At 42.0% G+C, this 21,424-nt stretch overlaps 1 protein-coding gene across 1 annotated transcript in view; it reads left to right on the top strand.

Moving 5' to 3' along the window:
• Positions 1 to 801: 801 nt before the first annotated feature.
• Positions 802 to 21,424, top strand: part of tbc1d4 (TBC1 domain family, member 4) — a 160,582-nt gene continuing 139,959 nt past the window's right edge. Inside the window, exon 1 of the mRNA XM_014163748.2 lies at positions 802 to 1,977. Coding sequence (XP_014019223.1) covers positions 1,555 to 1,977 — 423 coding nt within the window. The 5' untranslated portion in view covers positions 802 to 1,554. The remainder of the gene's footprint in view (positions 1,978 to 21,424) is intronic.

A 21,424-nucleotide genomic window follows, 5' to 3' on the forward strand; every position in this document is an offset into this window, starting at 1 on the left:
TTATGTGACTTGTTAAGCACATTTTTACTTCTGAACTTATTTAGGCTTGCCATTTACAAATGGGGTTGAATATGTATTGACTTAAGACATTTCAGCCTTTCATTTTTTATTCATTTGTAAAGACATAATTCCACTTTGACATTATGGGGTATTGTGTTTAGGCCAGTGAACAAAAAAATCTAAATGTAATCCATTTTAAATTCAGGCTGTCAGCCACTGTATATAATAATAATAATAATAATAATAATAATAATAATGTTATAATATTAATATTATACTTATAATAATAAACTTTAGATAACACATTTAAATCCCATTGTTATTTAGCCCATTCGTATTGCACAATATTCATTTTTCATAGTGGACATGCATATTACACCGTACATATTGCCTGAATGTTTTGTCGCAGTAAAAGGGGGGGTCCTTTCTACTCAGGAGCACTTCTACTTTCCAAATCTACAGTTTACGCCCAGAGGAGCCTCACTGTTCATTTTGCGGCCCTTAAAGATGGGCCAATCAGCTTAAATCAACAACAACAAAAAATAATTTTGAACCACAGGAGGTTGTAGGCACCTTAATTGGGGAGGACGGGCTCGTGGGAATGACTCGAGTGGAATGGTATCAAATACACTGTTTGATGCCATTCCAGTTGCTCTGTTCCAGCCGTTATTATGAGCCGTCTGCCCCTCAGCAGACTCCACATTTAGGCTTGAAAACATTAACAAACAAAAAAATCACATATCTCATAGAAATACTTTAAATGATTCTTTGGATGATAACAAGTATACAATATATGTAATTTTCGCCGTATTTATTAATTTACAAAGTATACATGACGGGAATCTTATTCTGAAGGATTCCAAAAAATCCGTGACCCGGAAGTTCTTAGTTATTCTTGCGTGTTTTACGGCGGGATCTCAAGCTCATGGCACCGAAGGGAACGATAAATAAACAGCCAAATATAGTTTTTCCCTGTGATAAATGACACACAGACAGGCTTGTCTTTGCAAAGGGAACTATCTGCTCTCGTTGGAACTGCGGTTTTGGAGAATCACCCAGCATTTTAAAAGGTGTTTTCTTCTGGCCTTTCACAGTTTACACACCGTACTCCAGACGCAACGTTCTAGCACACTTCACAAACTTCAACACCGTTTGGGAACTGCTCGGTCCTCCTCGTACAAATGTGACCTGGCAACACCAGTAAAGCACGAACGGAGCTGTCATTTCTAGGTTACGACAGTAACCACCTTGTGAGGATCTGGTCTGTGTAGCGAGTGCTGCAGTTTCGAGCTACACGAGAAACGCCTGCTTATGTTACTTTTTTGCAGTAACCTTCTTACCTCTCAACAGGATTTCGTCGTGAACGATGGATTATTAACTGCTTACATATATTCAAGCGTGTATCTAGCCAATCAGCTGAATTGGACACAAAACAAAGTTGATCGATTATCGATGTTATTAATCGATTAAGGGCTGCATCAATTGCTAGAATTGAAATCAGCAATTAGGCGTTTGAATAGTTTAGTCTCTCCATTGTCCTATAATTAAACGGAGATGGAGGGTCGGGATGACAAAGGGAATAAAGAGAGTAATCTCTCGAAGCCAGATATTCAGAAGTTTGCTCTCTGGTACATCGGCTGGTCCTCCTTGGATAAGCGTACTACCCTGCCCATGCTGCCGTGGTTGGTGGCGGAGATCCGGAAGAAAAGTGAGAAGAACGAATCGGGACGCGAGACTTGTTCCGTCCAAGCCAGGGAAGTTCAACTGGTGCTCACACCGCCGTTTATTCGATGTGTGCCCGCCAACAATGTCGCCAACTCGTCCGTCTTCATCTTCGAGCATAAAGCGCAGTTCATCTCACGTTTTATCCACAACAGTAATGACCTCACATATTTCGCCTACCTTATCCGGAGCCAGCCCGACAACCCGGAGTCTGAGATGGCATGTCATGTCTTCAGGGCATACGACCCTAACCAGGTAGGCTGTTATACCTAGCGGAGGGAAGTAGGGGTGCTGCAGAACCCCCTGATAAATAACCCTTAAACGTCTTCCCGGGGCTATGTTCTTATATAATTTAGGCACAGATGTCACTGCCAGAACTACAGTACATCCAAACATGTTGCCATCATGCTGGCTTTACAGGTACACTCAAGTTTTGACTAACGCCAATTGTGCCTCAATGACGACCTATTCTTTACTTTGCAAGAATGTGGAGGTATGGTCCCATATTCGCCAAATTCAGCGACCTTTATAAATGGGTCAAGTACAACTGCCACATTGTTGCACCAGCTACTGGCAAGCTTAAGCCATAAAACAATGGTCAACCTTTTGGAGAACTCTGAACTTTACCACAGTGGTCCTCTATGTAGTAGGCCTAGTGATGATAAAATGCTGTGTTAAGGGTATCTGGTATTTGGAAAGGTTCCTCAAACACACTCTTTAGAATCACCGGATAGCCTAATAAAGACAGGCCTATATTGATTGGTAAATAAAAACGTGATTTTGCAGTTGGTATTTAGTACATTGTGGTGTTGGGACAGAATTTGCCCAGTAATGGACTAAAGGAGCCTAACTCCTTATAGTCCAAGGACCTTACATGCTCTGTTTAAAGGCAAAGTGTCTCGAAGATAAAAGAGCCAAATACTCAATTTAAATGTGAATAGATTATCAACTGCTATACGCTTCTAGAAACAACCCCTCTACTTTCATATATCAAAATTATTTCACAATGCAAAATACACATGTTATGTTTTATCAGAGTTGCAGTCTTCTGTTTACACAGGTATTCGGAGACACCGATAGCTAATTAGCATAGGTAGTCCACTCTGTCTTATTTCTGTTTTCTGTAAACAAGCAGTGTAACATGGAAATATGGGTGTGGGGGAACTGTAGCTGTAAAAGGTGTGCATCAATTTAACCTTTTTGTTTTTTGAAAATGTATTTCTTGCTGATATGAAAAATAATGTCCTTATGCTTCCAAAACCGTACCACAAGCATTGTGTGTTAATGTTCAGACCGAGCGTCGGTGCTTTTAACAGCACTCCCCAGTACAGAAGACGCCTTCCTCCAATCACTCTTATGTGTAATGTAATGGAACTGAGAGTCATGATCAAGGGCTAGGATAGAATAGGCAACCTGAATTTAAATATAGGCTAAAATAATCCAGATCAGGGCTGTATCCGTATGATTCAGGGGATCAAACATTTGTCAGACTGTGTTTGACAATATTATGTATTGACGTGTGCGTGCGTGCCTCCCATGTCCTGGCTTGTGCTTCATGTTTACACTTGAGTCACGTGGTATGGGGTAGCCGGCCAAGAATTCTGAACTCCAAGATACCCGATGGTACGAGGCTATGAGTTTTGGCAGAGTGCAGCCTACCTCCCACTTCATCGAGTCGGTATCAGTCGATACTTGTAAAAATGTCCATTTCATGCATAACTTGTATCAATGTTTGTCCTGTGTAGTTGCATTATTTTCTTTGTGTGCTGCAATCCGTTAGCCTCGGAAAACCGTGCAGCGTTTAATGTTAGCTTGTGGGATCGGGCGGCTTTGCGAGGCTAGCAATCCATTTTTTTTAGTTCATTCTATGTGACCTCTGTCAAATTGTGCATACAATGACGGAGTTGCTGACAACATCTCCCTTGGCGGTGGTCGCGTAAACTGTTATTTTTACGAACTACGGATTGCAGCACCCAAAGAAAACAACTTGCAGCACTAGGCAAGGCAACATGATCAGCATTCCCCAGTTTAGCTTGCTAGCGTTGATGTTATGCAGGTTAAACTGGCTGGGTAGAAATGTGCCAGATGGACCATGAGGAACGCACCTTCCCCCACAACGACTGGGCTGTGTTCCCCTGGCTAGCTACCTCTCTGCACTTATCAGATTGCCGTTACCCCACACAACTTTTATTTTCCTTTGTAGGAATGATTGATCACTGTGTGTTTCTGAAGTGCTTTGTTTTGACACGTTGTACTCTACACCTGGAACGGCTAGGCCTATGCATGGCATGCTGCTCACTGCATAGGAGTAGACGTGCCCAGGCCACAGTTACCTTAGGAAAAAAAGTGGAGTTATTTTAGGACACTGAATTTAACTGCTCTTTTGCAGGACTAGGAGACACACAGAAGCTCCAATAGATATTCTGAGAATGTGCTTGTCTTAGAAATTGCTTGTAGACAGATTTTGCCAAGCTTGAGGACTTGGGTTAACATTCTTCTGTATCTATCAGACTTAACTTGGCTAAGGGGATGTTCAACTTGTCATGGTACGTTTCAGAAGAAAGAGCTCCCTGACAAGGATGGTTCATTATGAACAATAGCGCAGAGCGAATATGCATAAATGTGGGCAGGCCTATGGTGCATTTTCTCTGGTTGTTGCGTTCTCTCTAATATGGTGCATCTATTCTCTAATTGTGTAATGTGTTAGCTTGATCACGTTAGATGGCTTTAGAGCAGTTTTGATTTGGTAGCCTAATTGAATGCTAGCTAGATTAGTGTCTTACTCTCAATGCTCACAATATCATCTGACAGCACAGATTGAATTCAGAGTTAGTGCTTATGTGCATTCAGTGTCTTAGATCAGTCAGAAAAAGTTCATAAAATGACAAAGTAATAATTTATTTACTTATAGACAACACTGTATACCACAGCATCACAAATAGCACAACAATACAATATGCATGACTTATAGTTGCTATGACCCTTAACCTGGCTAGGAGTCCAGTCGAGTTCTCGCAGCCGGCAGATTGGCACTGACACACCCCTCTCTCATGCCAACCTGTGTCTGAGGAATTTTCTTTTGGTCACTGGCTGAATAAATAAAGAATGCCTGCAAACAGTGTATGGTGACCCCATGTGCTATAGTTAACCTTCTGCACCACCACCTATAGGTAAAGCAAATGCATAGCTGTAGCCCTGGGCTGGATATAATTTATATGGCACATCTTATATAGTTAACCTGTTAGGGCTAGGGGGCAGTATTGACACGGCCGGATAAAAAACGTACCCGATTTAATCTGGTTACTACTCCTGCCCAGTAACTAGAATATGCATATAATTATTGGCTTTGGATAGAAAACACCCTAAAGTTTCTAAAACTGTTTGAATGGTGTCTGTGAGTATAACAGAACTCAAATGGCAGGTCAAAACCTGAGAAGATTCCATGCAGGAAGTGGCCTGTCTGACAAGTTGTGTTTCATCTTGGCTCTTTTTATTGAAGACTGAGGATCTTTGCTATAACGTGACACTTCCTACGGCTCCCATGTTTGAATAACGCGCCACAGCGGCGTTTTTTTCGTGCGTTCAAGACAGGGTGACGCGCCCGACTCATTTCGTGACAAAAAAAATCAAAATTATTCCATTACCGTACTTCGAAGCATGTCAACCGCTGTTTAAAATCAATTTTTATGCCATTTTTCTTGTAAAAAAGCGATAATATTCCGACCGGGAATCTGTGTTTTAGTACAAAGAGAGAGAAAATAAAAACATGGGGTCGCCTCGTGCACGCGCCTCAGTCTCATTGTCCTCTGATAGACCACTTACCAAAGGCGCTAATGTGTTTCAGCCAGGGGCTGGAATTACATCATTCAGCTTTTTCCCGGGTTCTGAGAGCCTATGGGAGCCGTAGGAAGTGTCACGTTACAGCAAAGATCCTCAGTTTTCAATAAAGAGAGTCAAGAAGAACAAGAACTTGTCAGACAGGCCACTTCCTGTAAGGAATCTTCTCAGGTTTTTGCCTGCCATATGAGTTCTGTTATACTCACAGACACCATTCAAACAGTTTTAGAAACTTTAGGGTGTTTTCTATCCAAAGCCAATAAGTATATGCATATTCTAGTTTCTGGGCAGTAGTAATAACCAAATTAAATCGGGTACGTTTTTTTTATCAGGCCGTGTAAATACTGCCCCCTAGCCCTAACAGGTTAATGTCACATGCACAAGTATAGTGAGATGGCTTTCTTGCAAAATCAAAACCCAACAATGCAATAATAACAATGTATTGCTACAAAAAAATACAAGCACAATAAGAAATATGAAATACACAATTAAGTAAGTATACTATATACAGGAAATATTTAAGTTAGTTCCAGTACCTTATTTACAGTGCATTTGGAAAATATTCCACGTTTTGTTACGTTACAGCCTTATTCTAAAATGGAAAAAAACAACATTTAATCCATCACTCTACACACAATACCCAATAATGACAAAGTGAAACGGGTTTCTAGAAACTTTAGCAAATTTATAAAAAATAAAAAACAGATAGCTTAAGTATTCAGATCCTTTGCTATGACACTCGAAATTGAGCTCAGGTGCATCCTGTTTCCATTGATCATCCTTGATGTTTCTACAACTTGACTGGAGTCTACCTGTGGTAAATTCCATTGATTTTGACATTATTTGAAAAGGCACACACCTGTCTATATAAGGTCCCGCAGTTGACAGTGCATGTCAGAACAAAAACCAAGCCATGATGTCGAAGCAATTGTTCGTAGAGCTCCGAGACAGGATTGTGTCGAGGCACAGATCTAGGGAAAGGTACCAACATATTTTTTGCAGCATTGAAGGTCCCCCAAGAACACAGTGGAAGAAGGGAAGAAGTTTCCCGGACAAAACTGAGCAATCAGGGGAGAAGACCCTTTGGTCAGGGAGGTGACCAAGAACCCGTTGGTCACTCTGTGGAGATGGGAGAACCTTCCAGAAGGACAACCATCTCTGCAGCACTCAACCAATCAGGCCTTTATGGTAAAGTGGCCAGATGGAATCCACTCCTCAGTAAATGGCACATGACAGCCAGCTTGGAGTTTGCCAAAAGGCACCTAAATACTCTCAAACCATGAGAAACAAGATTGATAAAACAAAGATTGAACTCTTTGGCCTGAATGCCAAGCGCCACGTCTGGAAGAAACCTGACACCATCCCTACGGTAGCATCATGCTGTAAGGGATGTTTTTCAGGGACTGGGTTCAAGGGTAAGATGAACGGAGCAAATTTCAGAGATCCTAAATGAAAACTGGTTCCAGAGTGCTCAGGACCTCAGACTGGGGCAAAGGTTCACCTTCCAACAGGACAACAACCCTAAGCACACAGCCAAGACAACGCAGCTTCGGGATAACGGAGAAAATTTGCTCCGGCTTCGGGATAAGTCTCAATGTCCTTGAGTGGCCCAGCCAGAGCCCGGACTTGAACCCGAACTAACATCTCTGGAGAGACCTGGAAATAGCTGTGCAGTGACGCTCCCCATCCAACCTGACAGGGCTTGAGAGGATTTGCAGAGAAGGATGGGAGAAACTCCCCAAATACAGGTGTGCCAAGTGTGTAGCGTCATACCCAAGAAGACTCGGCTGTAATCACTGCCAAAGGTGCTTCAACAAAGTACTGAGTGAAGGGTCTGAATTCTTATGTAAATGTGATATTTAAAAATATATATAAAAAAAAAAAAAAAATACATTTGCAAAAAATGTTGCTTTGTCATGGGGTATTATATGTAGATTGATCAGAAGAAAAAAATATTTATTCCATTTTAGAATAAAGCTGTAACAAAATATGGAAAAAGTCAAGTGGTCTGAATACGTTCTGAATGCACTGTACATGTGCAGGGATACTGCAGTGATAGAGGTAGATATGTATAGGGTTAAAGGGACTAGGCAACAGGGTATAAAATAAACAGAGTAGCAGCAGCTTGCATGTCAGTGGGTGTGTTGAGTCAGTATAAATATATGTACATATGTGTGGGTGTTGGAGAGACAGTATGTGTGAGTTTGTGGGGCCCTGTCAGTGTGCATAGAGACAGTGCAAATATTGACATACAAGGTAAACTTGGTCCATGTAGCTATTTTGTTAGATATTTATCAGTTTTATTGCTTTGGGATAGAATTTTGGTGTCAGACTTGATGCACCGGTACCTCTTGCAGCAGAGAAAATAGTACATGGCTTGGGCGGTTGGGGTCTTTGATTTTCCGGGCCTTATTTTCTCACCGCCTGATTAGGTCCTGATTAGGTCCTGGATTGACGGGGAGCTCAGCCCCAGTGATGCACTGGGCTGTCTGCACAACCCTCTGTAGTGCAATTAGTTCGAGGGCGGTGCTATTGCAATACCAAGAAGTGACGCAGCCATGCTCTAAATGGTACAGCTGTAGAACCTTCTCAAACTTTTTCAACCTCCTGAGTGGGAAGAGGCACTGTCGTGCTTTCTTCACGACTGCGCGTGTGTTTGGACCATTTTAAGTCTTCAGTGATTTGGACACCAAGGAACTTGAAGCTGTCTACATGCTCCACTGTCACCCCTTTGATGTGGATGGGGGTGGGCTCGCCACCCTGTTTCCTATAGTCCACGATCAGCTCCTTGGTCTTGCTGACGTTGAGGGAGAGGTTGTTGCTCCGGCACCACAATGCCAGGTTACTGACCTCCTCCCTGTAGGCTGACTCATCATTGCCGGTGATCATGCCTACCCCCATTGTGTCGTCAGGAAACTTGATTATGGTGTTGGAGTTGTGCGTGGCCCAACAGTTGTGGGTAAACCGGGACTAATATTTGTTTAAATAAAATCCTTTGAAGTTCCTCCAACTTCACTTGACGAAGGGTGCTGTGATATCATTTTCCTTAAACATCGGGTTAAACTAGCTGCAACACAAACTTACAAAGGACAAACTACGGTTGGCAATTTACTCCTTTTCGACTGGGAAAACCCCTGGCCTTGATGGCATTGCAATAGAAATACCAAACGTTTTGAAAAAGTATTGAAAAATCCACTACTAGCATGTTTTAATCAACTGTCACACAAAAATAAGGGTTTATAACTCTCCTACTGAAGCAGGAGCCGGGGGGACAGTATAACCACCCAGTCTCTCTAAAAGATTGGAGGCCTCTCACCCTTCAATGTTGAAATGCAAAAATATTGTCAAATTGAATATTTAAGGGATTAGAAATTAATGGATTAGAAACAAAGGTATCAATGTATGCCGACGATTCAAGTTCTCTCACAATGTTCAACTCTGAACGGTCTTATTAGGACCTGGATCATTTCTCCAGTTTATCTTGATTAAAACCCAAATACAAAAGTTGCAACACAAAATTACAGTAAGTAAGATCAAACAAAAAACCTACTTAACACTTGCATTCGTAAGGATTCGGTCTCTAAAAGACACTTTAAATTGCTATATGGTCTCCCAATTGATATGGTCAGATGGTGCAGTGATGTGCTTGGTGTACACGTTCCTGAAAAGTTGAATGATTTTGCACCATTTTGATGGACATCCTATCTATTTTACAAAGTTTTCTATCTATGAGGGAATTACACTGATTAATTCTCTAGTGATACCACAGTTTACATATCTATTCGTGGCTCTACTGACTCCAGGATAATTTTTATTTGAAGTTATAGGAACAAAAAATATTACATTTTATTTGGAATGGAAAACCCGATTTTAAAAAAAAAAAAAAAAAAAAGAAAAAAAAAGAAAGAAAAGGGAATATTTATTTAAATGAGTTTGGAGGGATAAAACTTATATCAAGGCAATGACCCTCTGTTAAAATGTATATTATACTGAAATGATATCTAAATCCAAACTGGTTTTCTAGTAGTCTAATAAGAGGGGCACATCCACTGTTTTAAAGTGGGGGTCTTTGCTCTTATACAGGTTTAAAACTATGCATTTCCAGTGACAATGGAACCCTGTTTAAAGTGTCCTTATTTTTAAATGAAACTATACAGAGTTGGTTACAATTCCAATTTTATCCTCCAGTAGAGGCAGAATCTATATTACAGCAAATTAAATGGCTGAACGCCAATGTACTGATAGAGGATAAACCAATTTTTGTGGAGAGAATGTATAAGAAAGGTATCATGTTTATGAATGACATTGTAAACAACGACGGTAGAATTATGAATGACGTGAACAACGACAGTAGAATTGTCATACAACCAATTAATCCAGGTGTATGCACAATACAAAATTATAATCAACTCACTGCAGCTCTGCCACAGAAATGGCAATTAGGAATGAATTTGTTTGTCTGCCACCAATTAAAAATCATAAATGGCTTAATGACTATACATTTTATGATTTATCAGTTTTACTTACGGTCAAGAGGGTTTGCAACTATGCCACATAAAATTAGAGATAGTTGGGAACAGATTTCCGATGTCCCACTACCATGGTTTATGAACTGATATAGAAAACAAGAATTGATGCATCAATTTAAGCTATTATATAAAATCCTTGCTACAAAAATAATGCTCAGTGTATAGGGTATTCAATTGTCAGACCGGTGCAGACTCTGTCATGTGGAAACAGAATCAATAGAGCATCTCTTTTGGTACTGTCCATTGGTGGCTTGTTTTTGGAGTCAGGTCCAGGAATGGTTGTTATGCCATAATATCAGGTTGCAGTTGGATCTGCAAACTGTATTACTGGGGGATGTGAAGGACCACAGTCACTCAATAAGAAATATCATTGTGCTCTTGGGAAAAATGTACATTTTTTGGGGCAATTTCGGAAGAAATGTTGCAGACGGGGAGGTTCGAGTCCCTAGTGAGACACCATCGGAGAATGGAGGGATGTTTTGCTAGAGGAAATGGCAGAATTATATTTTATTGGGAAAGATGGGTGGCTGTCTGAAGGGTGGAATTGATAAGTGTTGGAATAATTATATACACAAATGTACAGTATAAATGTTTGAGGTCCTCCAATCAGGAGTGGGAATGAGTGTTTTGCGGTTCTCTTTTTATGTCTTGTGGTTTGGTTTCATGCTGTGAGTGTGCTGGTCCTGGTAGTTATGGGTGCGCTCGCTTCCATGGGGACTTGGTTTTTCCCGCCCTTGGAAATACCTTTGGGCCTGGGGTGGTGCCTTGCTGGCGTCTCAGGGCGGGTAGCGGTGCGTGCACCCAATGGGAGCAGCCATGTATTGTTATTTTACTTTAAAAAAAAAAAATTTAAATGAAGAAAAAAAACGGTGAGTCTGCACTCTTTCTTCCTATGTGCTTTTCAAAACAGCCCCGCCTCCATGAACCTTTGACACAGTAAGAAGTTGGCAAGGATGTTGCATTTGTTTTTTACAATAGTGGAACACTAGTGACTTGAAATTGAGGGACAGCTATTCCCTGTAAATTATTTATAATATTTAGTTGATATTTAACTTTTTTTCAAGTAATCCATGAAATAACTATAAAACATTTCTTTGTATTCTGACATTTTAAAGTGGGAGAATTATTATTATTTTTTACTCAATGTCACTAAGCCACTACTCATGACCCGAGGGACAAGCCATTTTCATGGTACATTTTTAGCAATATAACTGTCCTACATACGTTTTATTAACAATAAAAAAACTTAAATTAAAACACATTTTTTGTGTCCTTATCTGACATTTTTTACATTATTTTCTTGATGTTTAAGTAGGGGGACAGGAAAGCCACCATTTTCATAGAATGACCCCTAAATGATATATTCCCCCCAAGCGTAGTCAAATTATGTGTAGGCTCATTAAAGGAATACTCCAGTATTTTGCAATTGAGAGCCAGATAAACTCGTGGATAACGTTTTTTTTATGTCACTGCATGCAGTTTGAAGGAAGTTAACTAGTGTTAGCTCAATTGCTAACTAGCGTTAGGGCAATGACCGGAAGGCTATGGTAATTGGCTAGTAGATACCATACACTTACAGGCATTGCGATGATGCTAGTTAGCATTGGCTCGCAAAACGACTTCATTCTGGATGCAGAGGCGACCTAAAAATGGTATCAATGAGTTAATCTGACTCTGGGGAAGTAGATAAAAGGCTTCATTGCCAAAATCCAGAAGTATCCCTTTAAAGCTAATTAAAGCATGCTGGAGCGGCATGTACCAAATAACAGGCTCTCTGTTTCTTTACTCAACATAGATCTATTATTGGCCCGGCAGCAACAGTGTGCTAATCAGGGAAGTGCACACATCTCTTGTTCATTCTTGGACCGCTGGGTGACCCTTAGCATGGAATCCACCGTCTGCTGTGTCCCCGGGTCTGTCCTATTCTTTTTCTGAGCCAGTCAACTCAAGGTCCCGGTGACACCTGGGCTGCCTGGTTTAGTCCCCCAAGCCAAGTCAAATGTGAGCAGCGTGACTAGGTTGGTGCTAAAACCACTGACCCAGAATAGCTGAGGTCATCATAATGTGACTAAATGGATCTACACACAATATAGGGTATTGTGTGTAGATTGCTAGTCGAGTAAGACGCATCTCTTTGCTAGTCAAAGTAGATTGCTGAGGAATTTTATTTAACCCATTTTATAATATGGCTGTAATGTAACAAAGTGGGAAAAGTCCATGGGTCTGAATACTTTCCGAAGACACTATGCATGCATGAATGCATACAGTACCAGTCAAAAGTTGACACACCGACTCATTAAAGGGTTTTTCTTTATTTTTACTATTTTCTACATTGTAGAATAATCATGTAGTAATCAAAAAAGTGTTAAACAAATCAATCTATTTGAGATTCTTCAAAGTAGCCACCTTGAAAGTGCTTTGATGACAGCTTCTGTCTCTGCAGTCCAACTCATCCCAAACCATCTCAATTGGGTTGAAGTCGGGTGATTGTGGAGGCCAGGTCATCTGATGCAGCATTCCATCACTCTCCTTGGTTAAATAGCCCTTACACAGCCTGGAGGTGTGTTGGGTCATTGTCCTGTTGAAAAACAAATGATAGTCCCACTAAGCTCAAACCAAATGGGATGGCGTGTCCCTGCAGAATGCTGTGGTAGCTATGCTCATTAAGTGTGCCCTGAATTCTAAATAGATCAGTACAGTGTCACCAGCAAAGCACCATCACACCTCCTCCTCCATGCTTCACGGTGGGAACTACACATGCAGAGATCATCCGTTCACCTGCTCTGCATCTCACAAAGACACAATAGTTGGAACCAAAAATGTGAAATTTGGACTCATCAGACCAAAGGACAGATTTCCACCGGTGTAATGTCCATTGCTCGTGTTTCTTGGCCCAAGCAAGTCTCTTCTTCTTATTGGTGTCCTTTAGTAGTGGTTTCTTTGCAGCAATTCGACCATGAAGGCCTGATTCACAGTGTCCTCTGAACAGTGTATGTTAAGATGTCTGTTACTTGAACTCTGAAGCATTTATTTGCACTTCAATTTCTGAGGCTGGTAACTCCTAATGAACTGACCCTCTGCAGCAGAAGTTACTCTGGATCTTTTCCTGTGGTGGTCCTCATGAGAGCCAGTTTCATCATAGCGCTTGATGGTTTTTGCGACTGCTCTTGAAGAAACGTTCAAAATTCTTACAGGTGGCCGCCTCGCTTCGCGTTCCTAGGAAACTATGCAGTATTTTGTTTTTTTATGTGTTATTTCTTACATTGTTACCCCAGGGAATCTGAGGTTTTATTACATACAGTTGGGAGGAACTATTGGATATAAGAGCCATGTCAACTCACCAACATTACGACCAGAAATACGACTTTCCCGAAGCGGATCCTCTGTTTGGCCTACCACCCAGGACAATGGATCGGATCCCAGCCGGCGACCCAAAACAACGACGCCGTAGAAGAAGGGGCAGACGGAGCGGTCTTCTGGTCAGGCTCCGTAGACAGGCAGATCGCGCACCGCTCCCGAGCATACTACTCACCAATGTCCAGTCTCTTGACAACAAGGTAGACAAAATCCGAGCAAGGGTAGCATTCCAGAGAGACATCCGAGACTGTAATGTTCTTTGTTTCACGGAAACATGGCTCACTCGAGACATGCTATCTGAGTTGGTACAGCCACCTGGTTTCTTCACGCATTGCGCCGACAGAAACAAGCATCTCTCTGGTAAGAAGAAGGGCGGGGGTGTATGCCTTATGATTAACGAGATGTGGTGTGATCATAACAACATACAGGAACTCAAGTCCTTTTGTTCACCTGACTTAGAATTCCTCACTATCAAATGCCGACCGCATTATCTACCAAGAGAATTCTCTTCGATCATAATCACAGTTGTGTATATCCCCCCCAAGCAGACACATCGACGGCCCTGAAAGAACTTCATTGGACTCTATGTAAACTGGAAACCACATATCCTGAGGCTGCATTTATTGTAGCCGGGGATTTTAACAAGGCTAATCTGAAAACAAGGCTCCCCAAATACTATCAACATATCGATTGTGCTACCAGGGGTAGCAAAACCCTAGACCACTGTTATTCTAACTTCCACGATGCATATAAGGCCCTCCCCCGCCCTCCCTTCTGAAAAGCTGACCATGACTCCAATTTGTTGCTCCCAGCCTATAGACAGAAACTAAAACAGGAAGCTCCCGCCCTCAGGTCTGTCCAACGCTGGTCCGACCAATCGAATTCCACGCTTCAAGATTGCTTCGATCACGTGGACTGGGATATGTTCCGCATTGCGGCGAACAACAACATTGACGAATACGCTGATTCGGTGTGTGAGTTCATTAACAAGTGCATCGGTGATGTTGTACCCACAGCGTCAATTAAAACATTCCCCAACCAGAAACCGTGGGTTGATGGCAGCATTCGCGCAAAACTGAATGCGCGAACCACTGCTTTTAATCAGGGCAAGGTGACCGGAATCATGACCGAATACAAACAGTGTAGCTATTCCCTCTGAAAGGCAATCAAACAAGCTAAGCGTCAGTACAGAGACAAAGTGGAGTTGCAATTCAACGGCTCAGACACGAGAGGTATGTGGCAGGGTCTACAGTCAATCACGGACTACAAAAGGAAAAACCAGCCCCGTCGCGGATCACGATGCCTTGCTCTCAGACTAAACAACTTTTTTGCTCGCTTTGAGGACAATACAGTGCCACTGAGACGGCCCGCTACTTAAACCTGTGGGCTCTTCTTCACTGTAGCCAACGTGAGTAAAACATTTAAACGTGTTAACCCTCGCAAGGCTGCAGGCCCAGACGGCATCCCCGGCCGCGTCCTCAGAGCATGCGCAGACCAGCTGGCTGGTGTGTTTACAGACATATTCAATCAATCCTTATCCCGGTCTGCTGTCCCCGCTAAGGTAACTGAGCTAAATGACTACCGCCCTTTAGCACTCACTTCCGTCATGAAGTGCATTGAGAGACTAGTCAAGGACCATATCACCTCCACCCCACCTGACACCCTAGACCCACTCCAAATTGCTTACCGCCACAATAGGTCCACAGACGACGCAATCGCCATCACACTGCCCTAATCCCATTTGGACAAGAGGAATACCTATGTAAGAATGCTGTTCATTGATTACAGCTCAGAATTTAACACCATAGTACCCTCAACTCGTCATTAAGCTCGAGACTCTGGGTCTCGACCCCGCCCTGTGCAACTGGGTCCTGGACTTCCTGACGGGCCGCCCCCAGGTGGTGAGGGTAGGTAACAACATCTCCACCCTGCTGATCTTCAACATTGGGTCCCCTCAAGGGTGCGTTCTCAGCCCTCTACTGTACTCCCTGTTCACCCATGACTGCGTGGCCATGCACGCCTCCAACTCAATCATCAAGTTTGCAGACGACACTACAGTGGCTTGATTACCGACGACGAGACGGCCTTCAGGGAGGAGGTGAGGGCTCTCCGAGTGTGGTGTCAGGAAAATAACCTCACACTCAATGTCAACAATACCAAGGAGATGATCGTGGACTTCAGGAAACAGCAGAGGGAGCAGCCCCCTATCTACATTGACGGGACAGTAGTGGAGAAGGTGGAGAGTTTTAAGTTCCTCGGCTTACACATCACGGACAAACTGAAATGGTCCACCCACACAGACGGCGTGGTGAAGAAGGCGCAGCAGCGCCTCTTCAACCTCAGGAGGCTGAAGAAATTCGGCTTGTCACCAAAAACACTCACAAACTTTTACAGATGCACAATCGAGAGCATCCTGTCGGGCTGTATCACCGCCTGGTACGGCAGCTGCTCCACCCATAACCGCAAGTCTCTCCAGAGGGTAGTGAGGTCTGCACAATGCATCACCAGGTGCAAACTATCTGCCCTCCAGGACACCTACACCACCCGATGTCACAGGAAGGCCAAAAAGATCACCAAGGACAACAACCACCCGAGCCACTGCCTGTTCACCCTGCTATCATCCAGAAGGTGAGGTCAGTACAGGTGCATCAAAGCAGGGACCAAGAGACTGAAAAACAGCTTCTATCTCAAGGCCATCAGACTGTTAAACAGCCATCACTAACATTGAGTGGCTGCTGCCAACATACTGACTCAACTCCACCCACTTTAATAATGGAAAAATTGATGTAATATATCACTAGCCACTTTTATATTATATAATGTTTACTTACCCTATGTTACTCATCTGTTATGTATATACTGTACGCTATACCATCTACTGCATCTTGCCATCTGATGTAATTAAATGTATCACTAGCCACTTTAAACAATGCCACTTTATATAATGTTCTCATACCCTACATTACTCATATCATATGTATATTCTGTACTCTATATCATCTATATCATCCATGCCGTTCGGCCATTTCTCATTTATATTTTTTTATGTACATATTCGTATTCATTCCTTTACACTTGTGTGTGTAAGGTAGTTGTCGTGAAATTGTTAGGTTATATTACTTGTTAGATATTACTGCATGGTTGGAACTAGAAGCACAAGCATTTCGCTACACTTGCATTAACACCTGCTAACCATGTGTATGTGACAAATACATGTGATTTTCTTGATTGACTGACATTCATGTCTTAAACTAATGATGGACTGTTGTTTCTCTTGGTTTATTTGAGCTGTTTTACCAAATAGGACCATCTTCTGTATACCACCCTCTTCACAACTGATTAGCTAAAATGCATTAAGGACAGAACTTCCACAATTTAACTTTTGACAAGACACACCTGTTTAATTTAATTGCATTCCAGGTGACTACCTCATGAAGCTGGTTGAGAGAATGCCAAGAGTGCAAAGCTGTCATCAAGACAAAGGGTGGCTACTTTTGAAGAATATCAAATATATTTTGATTTGTTTAATGCATGTTTTGGTTATATATACATACTACCGTTCAAAAGTTTGGGGTCACTTAGAAATGTCCTTGTTTTTGAAAGAAAAGCACATTTTGTTCATTTTAAAATAACATCAAATTGATCAGAAATACAGTGTAGACATTGTTAATGTTATTAATGACTATTGTAGCTGGAAACGGCAGATTCTTTATGGAATGTCTACATAGGTGTACAGAGGCCCATTATTAGCAACCATCACTCCTGTGTTCGAATGGGACGTTGTGTTAGCTAATCCAAGTTTATCATTTTAAAAGGCTAATTGATCATTAGAAAACCCTTTTGCAATTGTTAGCACAGCTGAAAACTGTTGTGCTGATTTAAATTGGCCTTCTTTCGACTAGTTGAATATCTGGAGCATCAGCATTTGCGGGTTCGATTACAGGCTCAAAATGGCCAGAAACAAAGACCTTTCTTCTAAACTCATCAGTCTGTTCTTGTTCTGAGAAATGAAGGCTATTCCATGTGAGAAATTGCCAAGAAACGTAAGATCTCGAACAACGCTGTGTACTACTCCCTTCACAGAACAGCAAACTGTCTCTAACCAGAATAGAAAGAGTGGGAGGCCCCAGTGCACAACTGAGCAAGAGGACAAGTACAGTAGAGTGTCTAGTTTGAGAAATAGACGCCTCACAAGTCCTCAACTGGCAGCTTCATTAAATAGTACCCGCAAAACACCAGTCTCAACAGTGAAGGATAATGCTCCGGGATGCTGTTCCTCTGTCTGGTGTCTGTTTTTTCCCCCCCACATCTTAATCTTTTCTTTTTATTGGCCAGTCTGAGATATGGCTTTTTCTTTGCAACTCTGCCTAGAAGCCCAGCATCCCGGAGTCGCCTCTTCACTGTTGACGTTGAGATCCTCCACCAAATTTCACAGTGGGAGCGAGACCTGGAGAGTCCTATAAGCCACAGTGTCTTGCACCCACTGACATTTGGTGGAGGATCTGTGATGATCTTGGGGGTGCTTCAGCAAGGATGAAATGGGGCAGATTTGTAATTGAATCACATGAATCGAGCCACGTACAAGGTTGTCCTGGAAGAACTTGATTCCTTCTGCTCTGACAATGTTCTCCAACTCTGAGGATTGGTTTTTCCAGCAGGACAATGCTCCATGCCACACAGCCAGGTCAATCAAGGTGTGGATGGAGGACCACCATGTCATGGCCAGCCCAATCTCCAGACCTGAACACCATTGAAAACCTATGGAATGTGATCGAGAGGAAGCTGGATGGTCACTAGCCATCAAAGCCGAGCTGCTTGAATTTTTGCGCCAGGAGTGGCATAAAGTCACCCAACATCAATGTGAAAGACTGGTGGAGAGCATGCCAAAAGCTGTGATTGAAAATCAGGGTTATTCCACCAAATATTGATTTCTCAACACTTCCTCAGTTAAAACATTAGTATTGTGTTGTTTAAAAATGAATATGAACTTATTTTCTTTGCATTATTTGAGGTCTGACAACGCTGCATCTTTTTTGTTATTTTGACCAGTTGTCATTTTCTGCAAATAAATGCTCTAAATCAGTGGTTCTCAATCCTGGTCCCGGGGAACCAAAGGGTGTACATTTTTGTTTTTGCCCTAGCACGACACACCTGATTCAAATCACCAACGCCTTTTGGGCAAAAACAAAAATGTGCACCCTTTGGTTCCCCGGGACCAGGATTGAGAACCAGTGCTCTAAATTACATTTTGGGAGAAATGTTGTCAGTAGTTTGTAGAATAAAAAAAAAAATGTTCATTTTACTCAAACACATACCTATACATACTAAAACCAGAGAAACTGATAATTTTGCAGTGGTCTCGTAATTTTTTCCAGAGCTGTACAGTTGTAACCAAAGATTTGAGAATGACACAAATGTTAATTTACACAAAGTTTGCTGCTTCAGTGTCTTTAGATATTTTTGTCAGATGTTATGGAATACTGAAGTATAATTACAAGCATTTCATAAGTGTCAAAGGGTTTTATTGACACTTACATGAAGTTGATGCTAAGAGTCAATATTTGCAGTGTTGAGCCTTCTTTTTCAAGACCTCTGCAATCCGCCCTGGCATGCTGTCAATTAACTTCTGGGCCCCATTCTTGCATAATCGATGCTTGGAGTTTTGAGGATTGACCACAAGTTCTCAATGGGATTAAGGTCTGGGGAGTTTCCTGGCCATGGACCCAAAATATCAATGTTTTGTTCCCCGAGCCACTTAGTTATCGCTTTTGCCTTATGGCAAGATGCTCCATCATGCTGGAAAAGTCATTGTTCGTCACAAAACTGTTCCTAGGTGGTTGGGAGAAGTTGCTCTCGGAGGATGTGTTGGTACCATTCTTTATTCATAGCTGTGTTCTTAACCAAGGGAGTGGGCTCACTCACAATTTTGCCTGAGAAGCCACCCCACACATGAATGGTCTCAGGATGCTTTACTGTTGGCGTGACAAAGGACTGATGGCAGCTCTCACCTTGTCTTCTCCGGACAAGCTTTTTTCCAGATGCCCCAAACAATTGGAAAGGGTATTCATCAGAGAAAATGACTTGACCCCAGTCCTCAGCAGTCCAATCCCTGTACCTTTTGCAGAATATCAGTCTGTCCCTGATGTTTTTCCTGGAGGAAAGTGGCTTCTTTGCTGCCCTTCTTGACACCAGGCCATCCTCCAAAAGTCTTTGCCTCACTGTGTGTGCAGATGCACTCACACCTGCCTGCTGCCATTCCTGAGCAAGCTCTGTACTGGTGGTGCCCCGATCCCGCAGCTGAATCAACTTTAGGAGACGGTCCTGGCGCTTGCTGGACTTTCTTGGGCGCCGTGAAGTCTTCACAACACTTGAACCGCTCTCCTTGTAGTTCTTGATGATCTGATAAATGGTTGATTTAGGTGCAATCTTACTGGCAGCAATATCCTTGCCTGTGAAGCACTTTTTGTGCAAAGCAATGATGACGTCACGTGTTTCCTTGCAGGTAACCATAGTTGACAGAGGAAGAACAATGATTCCAAGCACAACCCTCCTTTTGAAGCTTCCAATCTGTTATTTGAACTCAATCAGCATGACAGAGTGATCTCCAGCCTTGTCCTCGTCAACACTCACACCTGTGTTAACGAGAGAATCACTGACATGTCAGCTGGTCCTTTTGTGGCAGAGTTGAAATGCAGTGGAAATGTTTTTTTGGGGGATTCAGTTCAGTAGATGCAAATTGCCATCATACAAACTGAGGCAGCAGACTTTGTGAAAATTAATATTTGTGTCATTCTGAAAACCTTTGGCCACGACTGTATATAGTGCCTTCGGAATGTAATTATTTTTTGGTCACTGGCCTTAATGTAATACCCCATAATGTCAGAGGAGTTATGATATTAGAAATGTTTACAAACTAATTAAAAATGGAATGCTGAAATGTCTTGAGTCAAGTATTCAACCCCTTTGTTATGGCAAGCCTAAATAAGTTCAGGAGTTGCTTTAACAAGTCACAATAAATTGCATGGGCTCATTATGTGTGCAATAATAGTGTTTTAACATGATTTTGAATGACTGCCTCATCTCTGTACCCCACAAAAACAATTATCTGTAAGGTCCCTCAGTTGAGCAGTGAATTTCAAACACAGATTCAACCACAAAGACCAGGAAGTTTTTCCAATGCCTTGTAAAGAAAAAAGCAGACCTTGAATATCCGTTTGAGCATGGTGAAGTTATTAATTATACTTTGGATAGTGTATCAGTACACCCAGTCACTACCAAGATACAGGCGTCCTTCCTAACTCGGTTGCCAAAGAGAAGGAAAACCACTCAGGGATTTCACTATTAGGCCAATGGTGACTTTTTAAAACAGTTACAGAATTTAATGGTTGTGATGGTAGAACATTGAGGATGGATCACAACATTGTAGCTACTCCACAATACTAACCAAAATGAAAAGGAATCCTGTACAGTATATAAAAAATGCATCCTGTTTTTAGCAAGGCACTAAAGTAATGCTGCAAAAACAATTCGCAAAGCAATTTACTTTTTGTCCTGAATACAAAGTGTTATGTTTGGGGCAAATCCAAAACAACATATTACTGAGTACCATTCTCCATATTTTCAAGCATAGTGGTGGCTGCATCATGTTATGGGCATGCTTGTAACCGTTATGGACTGGGGAGATTTCCAGGATAAAGAACCATTCATTCTCGCTGTCAATTCTGTTGTAACTAGGGTTGGGCGATATCTAGATAGTCATTTCGTCCTTCACTCACACTGGGATTTACGTTATTACCGGCTTAGTACACAAGGGGTCGCCCAAAAAACGCAAAGCCCATTGGGAATCTATTACCAGAATGCTACTAAAATTAGCACAAGTAATAGTGAATTTCAAATGGAGGCTGCTTGCTGAATATGTTAACGAGCGCAATTTGAAAATTAACAAATTGCAAAGACGGCAGTCCCGCTCCTAAAGTTAT

This window comes from Salmo salar, chromosome ssa21 (assembly GCF_905237065.1).
Source record: "Salmo salar chromosome ssa21, Ssal_v3.1, whole genome shotgun sequence".
NCBI lineage: Eukaryota > Metazoa > Chordata > Actinopteri > Salmoniformes > Salmonidae > Salmo > Salmo salar.